The sequence below is a fragment of the Acanthopagrus latus genome, chromosome 4 (genome assembly GCF_904848185.1).
Source record: "Acanthopagrus latus isolate v.2019 chromosome 4, fAcaLat1.1, whole genome shotgun sequence".
NCBI lineage: Eukaryota > Metazoa > Chordata > Actinopteri > Spariformes > Sparidae > Acanthopagrus > Acanthopagrus latus.
This window is the reverse complement of record NC_051042.1, coordinates 2,225,970-2,236,759: the sequence shown is the minus strand read 5'-3', so window position 1 is coordinate 2,236,759 and position 10,790 is coordinate 2,225,970. Positions and strand designations below refer to the sequence as shown.

The window sequence follows — 10,790 nt, the reverse complement described above, 5'->3', positions numbered from 1 at the left end:
TGTGCAAAAGTTCCAGATGGTTTCATTTTGGGGAGACTCGCATTATTTTAACTGGGTATGAGCTAATTCACACCTTCTAGTCTTACTTTAACTTTAAAACGAATGAACTGAATTAAGAATTGTGTGTGACGTTCACCGGGATGTTGGGTTTTCAGTGAAACTACGCCACCTGGTGGGAGCGACAGACTACAGGCGGTCAGCAGACCCCATAAGCAAGTAGCATGGGTGTGTTGATCCAATGGTGTTTTCCTGAAGAGAAAAGAGGGGAGAAAGACGGACATGTTGACGAGTGAGACTTAGCTAAGTTAACTAAGCTAACAAAGACGAATGGCCACACACGAGCTGCATGCTTGAGCCTTTTGATCCTGACACCTCTCTCCTGCTGAGAGGAAATATGATGCAGGTAGCTGAGAGCTTTTGACTGAATGGTTTTGGCTCGCAGGAGTGGCAACATGGGTTCTAGGGAACCCTGGAGCCCTCTCTCATTGATCACAATAACACTCATCTAGGTTCACCTGTCATCCTGGAGCTCAGCGGACTCTTCACTTCCTTCACCAGCACTTCTGGTGAACCAGCCAGTCAGCAGTCTGTCTGGTGTGTGCCTGGAGCAAAGCTTCCCATCATCCCCCCTCTGGTCCTCTCAGACCTCTGCCCTTCCCCAGGTGCCCTGGTTTCACACTGTGGTTGACTTTGACTTTGGTCTTCTGCTGTCTGATGGACACACCTCTATTCTCACTGTAGTGGATCACTTCTCCAAGATGGTTCACTTCATTCCCCTGCCCAAGATCCCACGCTCAGTATTTCCCTGCTCCATGGGATGTCCTCTGGTCTCAGACTGCAGACCCCAGTTCACATCCCAGATCTGGCAAAGCGTTTTGTAAGGCGTTTGGAGCTAATCTAATGGACAGACTGAAAGAGCCAATCAGGACCTGGAAACTGCCCTTCGCTGCATCACAGCCTGTCATTCTACTTCCTGGTCATCTTCAGTTTTTGGCGTTTCTCAGATCACATGTCATGAAGATCTTTGAATGGCTGCTGCTTCATTAATTTATTTGCAAAATATTGATCTAATTTAATATTTTCTAGCAGTTTATTTTTCAGTTTTTCTGGGGTTTTGCGGTTTTAACTTGATGAGGGTTGGGGGTTGTCACATATTAGATGAGAAATAAAGCATCTATCTATCTATCTATCTATCTATCTATCTATCTATCTATCTATCTATCTATCTATCTATCTATCTATCTATCTATGAACAGGAAAAGCTGGAGTGCAATGGCACGAAGGTAATAGATAACCTGGAAACGTGTCCTCTGCCCTCTATAACAAGGAAGTCAGATACAGCTGTGCAGGCAGGTGGCTGAAGTCAGCTAAATGACTTGTCAATATATGACTGTCAAGTATCTCCTCAGCTGACTAAACCCTTCTGCAGCCGCTTCACTTGTTCTCAGCAGTCGTGACTGAGTGGGTACTGTGGTGTGTTTAAAGAGGCACTTCACTATTAATGAACGTCAGAGTCAATTTACTAGTCCGGTAGTAGCCCGCTACACTGCCTGTACAGATCTGTAGCCCTGAAGGAGTTTTATCAGGTCTGACAATATTACTCATGCAACACATTTTTATAAAAAGCCTGAGTTACAAACATGGAGGACGAGAGCTGTGGATGTTTACTGTTAACAAACAAAGCTTTCTGAATGTGTTATGGAAAGTGTTTCATATCTTAATCCATGTCAGGATATCTTCACTCCTCCTGCATCAACTTTTAAACAATCTGTAACCAACATAATGTCCTGTAGGTACCAAATTGCTGGCATTGCCTTCAAGGGTGAATTTTAGAGACTTTTTAAAGAGTAATTTGAACATTTAGTTAGCTCAGTTAGCTGTGAAGCTAGTGGCCTTGAAGCTGACTTGAGTCCCCTGCATCTAAAAAAACATCTAGAGCAATAAATTAAAGGTTTGTTTTGACCAGACCAAAGTTGGCGATTGTTAGAGGAGTGGAAAGACCAACCTAAACCTTTGGTTAGTTTTGATTAGTTGTTGCATTTAAAACAGTTGAGCCACAAGGCAAAGATGTCTCAGGTCAGTAAGGGAAATAAATACAGTTGTATTTTTCTATTAAATAAGGAAAAGGAGTGTAAGAATATTAATTTTCTTGATAATTTATGACTTTGTTTTGTCTTTTATTTGACTAGAATAGCTAAGTTAGCTTGCAGGAAACCAGCCAGTCTCACACATTTCTCCATTTATCAGCTTTTGAGTTACACGTCTTTAACAGGACACAGGACAGAGCTAGCTGGTCAGAATGCTAACTTCCCTGGACAGCTGTGTAACAGAACACAGACCTCTTCACACTCTGTTGATAATTTAGTACATTTTTGATAGTTTTAAGCTGAAGCTCCTACACAGATATATGATATTGCACCATAAACAGATAAATGTACTGACAGATGTTTAGTTATAGGAGGTCCAACATCCAACAGTAACTATTGTATGACCATAAACTATTAAGGGGAAATTTGCAAATTTGAAGTTCACCAAAGATGAACACCACCCAAAGTTTATATGCTCCTTTATATTGTAACATAACACAGAGTAACTAACTGAATGACAACATCTGAGTTACTTAGTGATTACTTTAACTCCACTACAATATTACTCTGATATGCTGATTAAAAACTCACCTCCATGTACTGAAGACTTGCAAGCATGTAGTTCATGCCTTTAACAGTGTATCCACAGTGTCCCCCTGCTGGTCAGAACGTTCAGGACCCAGGAGCAGAGTGAGGAGCTCAGCCCCAGATCCCTGAGCCTGGTGCCCAGTCTGAGGGGAACTATGGTGTCCAACGGCAAGACGAAATCAATAAACAGCAAACATGCATAGTTCCCCTTCCTGATGTCCAGGTGGGAGAGGTTGGAAGGACATGTGATATGGCATCATCAGTACTCCTATTGAGACGGCAAACTGAGGAGGGTCCAGTGATCCAGGTAGTGATGAGCTGATAAAGTCTTTAATGATCATCCCAGACGTGAGAGCTTCAGAAGAGAGGCTGGAGGTGGCGCCCAGCAAAAAAGCTTTCCACACTCGTGATGTGAGTCGGGGTCCTCGGCCTGAAACAATATCAACAGGAATGCCGTGGATGGAGAAGACATGTTGAATCAGGAGTTCAGCTGAAGGGAGCTTCCTCAGGGAACAAAATGGACAGATTTGGAGAAACGGTCAACAACTGTTAGGATGGTGGAGTTACAATTTGAGGGAGGAAGACCTGTAACAAAGCCAACTGCCATGTGGGAGCAGGGGCGACTTGGCACAGGCAGGGGGACGATGAGAATCCTTACTTCTGGCACAGAGCACACAGCCATGAACTCCTTGACATCTCTGAATAGGCTTGGCCACCAGAAATGCTGACAGAGGAGCTGGCATGTCCGCTGGAACCTGGAGTGAAAGGTCAGTTTAGAGATGTGACCCCACATGAGAACCCCTGAGGCATCCTCGGACTCAAGGAGGCGGTTTGCTGAGGCTTCTTCAGAAGAAGCTTCACTGCTTGTTGTTGAGCTCCATTTTGAAAAGGAAAACTTTGGCACTGCGCAGATGATGCTTAGGCGGTGGTACTGGCCCGCTGTTGTCATCTACTGTCCACCAGATACTCTTGGCCTGTCGCTTCAATAGTTGGACAGGCTCCTCTCAAAGTCAGTCTTCTGAGAGACTATAACATCGAAAGAAGTTTGAAGTCTACTACCTCTCCCTTCTTTTTGGGATCTTTCGTTATTTTTCCCCCAACCCCCGTCCTACTTTCATGTCTCTGATCACTTCTTGTCCGTCTGACTGGTCTCGACCCAACTGTGCCCACACTGTCTCCAACCATCCCGACCTCGGCTCTCTTCTCCCCGCTGACCTCTCCTCCTCTGTTCTCTCATCTCTCTGCTGAGCAGCTCTCTCTCATCCACACTGAAGCTGTCGCCACTGATCTTCTTTCTGCTGGGTCGTCCTGTCTGCCCCCTCACCTCCAGTCCAGGCTCCTGCTCCTTTTTGAATTTGAATGGACTTATTGTGAGTGGCTTTGGACAAAAGTGTGAATGTAATATAATGTTGAGACTGCCTGCTCACATGAATGGTACACAAATATTATATATTCTTACAGCCCCTGGTGACATAAATTTAGATTGGACCTAATGGCTAAAAATACAGGTTACAGTATATAGAGAGAGTGTGTCACATGACCTGCAGTTCCGACTGTGGCCACTATGCCCCATTCATACAGGGACGAGACCAGCAGAGGTTTTCACAGTGCAGTAGGCTGACAGTATTGACACAAACAACAAAACTGGGTATTTGCTGTACTTGAAATACAGTTACAGTGATTCAAAGTCTACCCTGCACAAACAACAACCTAAGTCCACTTCTCTCTGTAACAGACCTTTCAGTAGATTAAATAAGATGGTTTTAACATTAACTGTCTACCAACAACTTTGGCTTCACAGACTACTGTGGTGTGTGTGTGTGTGTGTGCTATCAGCTCGGCCAATCCTCCATTGCTGATTAATGCAAAACCCTCTCAACTCTGTTAATTTCAAAGATCTGTAACCATCACATTTGTTGGATGTTTTGCTTCAGTGGGTCCAGAATGTTACAGAAAGTCCATTTCAAAGATGATATTTTTACATTCTTAAAACCTGGCAGTGTATGACAGACAGAAACATAGTATTCAGTGTCGTGTTTCTTTCGTCACTGTTTTTTAAAGCGTACGTGTCACTTGCTGACGACACTGCTGCTGACCGTCTGAACAGCCTAATTTGCAGTTCAGTTGTTGGCAAGTTGCACATTCCACCATGACACCAGGTATTAAGATGATCCCTCATTCCTTCACAGATATCTTACCTGTCTGAGCCCCATTACAGCTGTCATGCTGGTCTGTGTACGTCAGCAGGTATTTGTGGTATGTCTCTAATACAAGACAGCACTTTGCCTCGTGTTTTCAGTCTAATTCAGCAGGACAGCAGTTGGATAAACAGGGATGATTCAGTGTCTCACTAACAACTTGATGTTATGTCTGTATTTGACAGGGCGTGCTCCAAGCAATAAAATCCCAATGGTGGGAAAACATCTATTGTTACACAGACTTTCCCAGTGAAGAACAATTTCTGAGTCAGAGAAAAAGAAACCAAATGAGTCTCATGACGATGAAAATCTGCTTAATCATTTACACAGAAGCCAAACAGTAGGACTGCACTGTGTCTAAAGTAGATTTAATTATAAAGCAAAACCAATTTACGCGTTCAGCCGAAACAGCCACAATCAGCCACAAATGTAATCTGAAGAAGGTAATAATAATATGGAAGCAGTCAGGCATCTATAAATATATGTGCATATCTTTTTTACCTTAACACTTGTTTTACTCTTCCGGTCAACATTTATTATTTTCAAAACAAGAAACGCATCATGAAAATCATCATTTGTATCTCTGACATACAGCCAGTCATCAAGCTTTACACAGTGAAGTATGTGACTGACATATGTTAACTTATACTTGACCCCAGGACACAAAGACACAGACAAACAGGTTTGCACAGCTATCCTTATAATAACCTCACACTGACTTTCATTCATCTTCTCATCTGCTGATATGATAACAATTACCATATATGTCCAGCAGATGGCGACAGTAGCCACCTTCTTCAGGCCACTGTGGCTCCAATCCAGCAAAATGATGCAACTTTCTTCACTATTTGGTATTTGTGTTATCTGTTAAACTTGGCATGATCAATAAAACCAAAAAATAACACAAAACTTTATTCATTAAATGGAAATCTTTCTGACCAGCCAGACTGATGTCAGGTTTATTTGGCCACAATGAGCTGTATTATAAGTTTACCTACACTAATAAAAATTGTAAATTGAATGTGCCCATGATACAACTGCATCCTTTACACTGCAGATGCTTACCCAGCAGGAAGACATTTTAACAGATAAAGTTGTGAGTTAATTATCTGTGAAATAAGGAAGGTCTGGCAGCTGCCTGCGTCTTGGCATGTTCAGGACTGTAACTAATGCACAATTATCTAACATGTCTCTCTTGCTATTGTCAGTGACCACTCATACATGTGGGTCATGATATCAGCAGTTTTAACAATAGAAATCCAGCCCATGTTTATGCTTCTCATCCAGGGAGTTGTATTGGTGACTGGAGTCAGGCAAACCACGGAGGTCTGATGTGAGCTTTGAGTCCAAGAGAGTCTCCTTCAGTTGCTGGTTCTCCCTGGTTGCTGCCTGCCACACCACCTCCAACTCTTCCTCTATTTCCCTAAAGGAGCAAAGAGAGGCAGGAGCACAAGGGAGGAAGTCAGTAAAGAGTGGAAATTAACAAACACAGCATGGTTCAGAAAATCTGACAATATTAGAGTGAAAATGATGATAATGTGCAGACTGAGGAACTTTGCAGAGCTGAAATGATTAGTAAAGACATGACTTGCAGAAGAATACACTAATAAAGAAAGTGAGCAGACTGAGGCAGTACATTGAAGGTAAGTGTGTGTAGTGGTGAGAGAAGGTGATTTGAGGTTCAACAACAGGTGACAGGCAGCATCACTGTGGTAATGAAGCTCATTCATACGTCACTGTGGCTACAGTAAGCGACCAGGCCGACCGCAGCAAGGTTTGTCTCTATAATACAGTGCTTTTCCTGAGACATATTCAGTGCTCACTAATGGCTGATTCATTTTCAGTGTGCCACGTCTTTACACCAGTGTTACAGCGTCTGCTGATGCATACGGTGCAGCTGCCAACACCGTCATGACTGCTGCAGCCAGCGGTGACATCCTGAGAACACACAGCTCCATTTCACATTTCAATCTACACTGTGCAGAATGAGAGTAGCTCAGGGATGGTTCTTCCTCCTCCTCCTCCTCCTCAGCCGAAAACATCGTGCTGCTGGGAAATACAACTGCATGGATCATCTCCTTTCCTAATTATTCCTCAAGTAGTGCCTGAAGCATTGTATTTTGTAGTTGAAACAGAGAAAAGCAGCAATGTGACAGCAGAATTATGACTGTTTTTGGTTTGGCTGAATTTTATAGTGGTGGGACTCCAAAATGGAGGCAATAAAATGGAAGAAATGGGAGTATGAGAGAGATTGGAAGAGTGTTTTAAAAATGCATCACTCTCTTAAAATACCTCCAGAAAGGTCAACCCAAACATACACCATCATTGTTACATAAATGTTGGAGTTAAACTCCATAACAATCAGCTTTCATAAATGATACATTTAATTAAACTGGTAAACTGGTTCATTAATGTTTATGAACAATTGATGATTTCTAAAGAATGAATAAAGCATGAACAACCAAATACTTGAATGAACTAAACAGTCATTTTTCAACAAATTACAGCAACATTATGTAGAACTGGCATTTTGTGGGATTTGGTGCCTCAAAGCTTCTGGGTGTGATACCATTGTGGTAAATACAAATCTCCAGTCTGTAACAATTGAGGTAAGTAAATATACTGTCATCTTTTAAATCATTAGGAGTCCTGCTACATCTTTTTCAGAAAAAGGAACGCTGATGATGATTTGAGGACTCACAGCCTGGGGAACAAGCTGCTCTGTAGTCTGGCACTGTGGCAGCAGATACTTCTGTATCTTTTGTCAGATGGCAGCAGGGTGAACAAACTGGCTGGGTGGGTTTTGTATTTTTGTATTTTGTGATTTACCCCATTACATGACACTGTACCATTCCAATGATTCTGAAGCTGTTAATTTAAGGTAAAGAAGTTATATAATGTTGCTTTAACGACAGCTAAATAAATGGCTTAAAAGCACTCCATTGTTAACTGTGAAACAACTATTGACTAAAATTTAATTAACAATAAATTTACCATTTATTAATGATGGCTATTATAGAGTTTTACCAATACCTCATTATAAGGCAATGCAAATTCTTCATGATCAATTGAATCTTAATGAAGGGACGACTGTTGTATTGGAGAATGCCAGATGTACCTAATAAACTGGTAACTTGGTGCAGTTTCATTGTTGTTAATGCAAATAGATCCTTTAAAGTAACAGCTCTGTGATGCTGTAACCCAGTTATTTATTGGACATTTATTCTCGGCTTAAATAGTGGCCATAAGCATTAAAATATTATAAGTATCAAGTACGGATGTATACGTGTGTGTGTGTGTGTGTGTGTGTGTATACATATGCAAGCTAATTAGCTGCAGTTACATCAGCAAGTTTTTCACATTTTGCTCCTCACAACATGAAATATAGGTCACCTCAGCTACATTAAACAGTTACTAGCTAAGCAGATAAATACAGATTTGTTAAGCATTATTGATCTTCTGTTACGCCGCTGTACTACGTGTTATTTATCAGTTTATCCATGTGTGAACAGCTGTCATGTGAGGTGCACTCTTCATGTCAGTGGTAAGGCGTCAGTCAACCAGGGGATGATTACACAAGTAATAGGAGAAGATAACAGGTGTGATGAAATTCAAAATTAAAAGTATAATATGAATATCAGAAGACTGTGTTCTAAAGGACCTGAAGGATGATTTGCTGTCGTCTTGAGGCCGTCTGACAGTGCAACACAGTGACAAACACAGACTCACAAGCTACGCCCAGAAGACGGAGGAAGATGGTGTTTTCATCTCCACTTGTCTATTTGTTTGTGGTTGTCAAGATATCATTATCAACCATTTGCAACCACATTTAGCTTTGGTTTAACAATTCAGATGATTACATTTTGCGGACGATCTTCGACAGCACATTCGTTTTAAACTACATCAGTGTTTATAAGATGCACTGTGTTCAGACTTGGTGAGACAAAACATTAAACTGTGGCCAGAATGCCACCTTCTCCATTTAAAGTGTATAAATAAAACATTAGGCTTTTGAAAATAAATGTGCTGGACGGTTTTAAATCCCACTGGCCACAACACTTGCCATCATCTCAGTAATGACCTAGCTGAAGCACAACAGAACTTTTTCATCAAATTAACTTAGCAGGAACAATGCAGGCACAAGTGGAGAGTTTCTAAATAAAGCAGCAATCATCGGACTCTGCCAGTGTCATACTGCGTTCAGATCATATGGGAATAACTGTCAGAGGCATCATTACTAAAGGCTCGGACTTGGAAGTGCTCACACATTCAAACTCAACTGATGCCATTAAAATGCCAGTTTCCTGGCTTTTCCTTCCAGATGAGCTTCTTACCTGTCAGAGGATGACACTATTTCAGCCTAATCATCTCTCACTGAGCAGCTCAATTCTCTCCACCACCAATTTGTTGTATTGTTGCTCAGATTAGAAACACTTTGTAGTTATGCAGCTGTCAATCATTTGTACAATCTTGAACAATCTTAATCTGAATTTTAAAGATATAACATGAAGGAATTCCACATTAAAATGTCTAAAAATGACTAGGCCTTTGTTATACTGTAGATCTTTTTGAGGTGTGTACTTAAGTTATCCCAAATGTATCCAACATCGTTCAAACCCAGAGAAATCCACACGTTTAACTAACAGTGAGTTTCATGTGGCTGGTGAACAAGATTGAACTTAATGGGAATAAAACTTTAGCTCACCTGTGAACATTTGTGCCTGAGTCCCATCAGATTTTCATCAGCAGCGGTGGTTGTTTAATGGGGTACACATCAAAAGTGAAACAAGTTTGATGGCATGAACATTTGTCTTTATTTGTGTTACTCATGCAGTGTTTATCTGCCCCAAACAGCTTGTTTACTTTAATGTACACTTGCTGTAAGCTAACATTAGTGAGAACACTGAGGGTGTGTGTCCCTGAAGCTAAATGCAGCACTCACAAGAGACACTGGTTCGCTCTCTTCTCTGTAATATTATATTCATGAAGTAAAGGACATTTTCCATCCAGCTCCAGTCAACAGTCGACTTTACAGCACATAATCAGCAATAAACAGAGGTCAGATCCGTAGATAGCAAGCTAGGACCAGAAAAAGCAGCAAACAAGTGAGTAAATATGAAGTTTAAATGTGCATTTCTCATCCAACCAGATATCCAAATGTTTGTAGTAAGAAACCCTTTCAGTACTGTGTCCTGTTAGAAAGGCAACATGCAGACAAATGTCTGCGATATGTCTGGCTCTTGAGAATATCATGCATTTGGTTTTGTTTGCTTTAAAGACTAATTTCAGGTTAAAAAGAAAATCTTGCAGTTTGTCAAAAGCTTGCTGGAGAATTGTAATGGCTTTATGTGCAGTTTTAGCACATCAGTATATCAGAATATCCTCAGAGTTTTATACATTTGACCCCGGGTCTTTATTCTCCAGAGGGTCTGGCTTTAATCCAGAGTGTCTAGCCAGCTCTAAGCAGCTGAGCAGCGGCCCTCCACACAGCACGAAAATAATTTTTGTCTTGTCTTGTTTTGACAGAAAGCCCCCTGGCAGAAGTTACATATTGTACATTTAAACTGTCTGTTTATCTAACCACAGTTTAACCCCCTAAAACACTATGCCTAACCATAATATAAACCACACCATCATTAACCATAATCGCCCAAATCCAACCAAGAGTAAGATATTTTTGAACTTGGTTGAACCCCTCAAAAAAGCAACTCACTCTTAATAGAAATAAATGCTTGTTTGTAAGATTAAAAACTGTTTGGTTTCATTGAGACCCTGTAAGACAGCTGTCATGCACTTATTTTGTGCACAATTTTTACATACAATGGGATTAATATTTTGTCTTCATCTTCAGAGCCACAACACATCATCCATTTGTGCTGATGCATTCAGACTGGTTAGACTGACCAGAGCAACTGCA

At 41.2% G+C, this 10,790-nt stretch overlaps 1 protein-coding gene across 1 annotated transcript in view; it reads right to left on the bottom strand.

Moving 5' to 3' along the window:
- Positions 1–5,220: 5,220 nt before the first annotated feature.
- The window catches only part of cep89 (centrosomal protein 89), a 58,592-nt gene continuing 53,022 nt past the window's right edge, over positions 5,221–10,790 (bottom strand). The window contains exon 18 of the mRNA XM_037096319.1: positions 5,221–6,296. Within this exon, the coding sequence (XP_036952214.1) occupies positions 6,119–6,296 (178 nt within the window). The 3' untranslated portion in view covers positions 5,221–6,118. The remainder of the gene's footprint in view (positions 6,297–10,790) is intronic.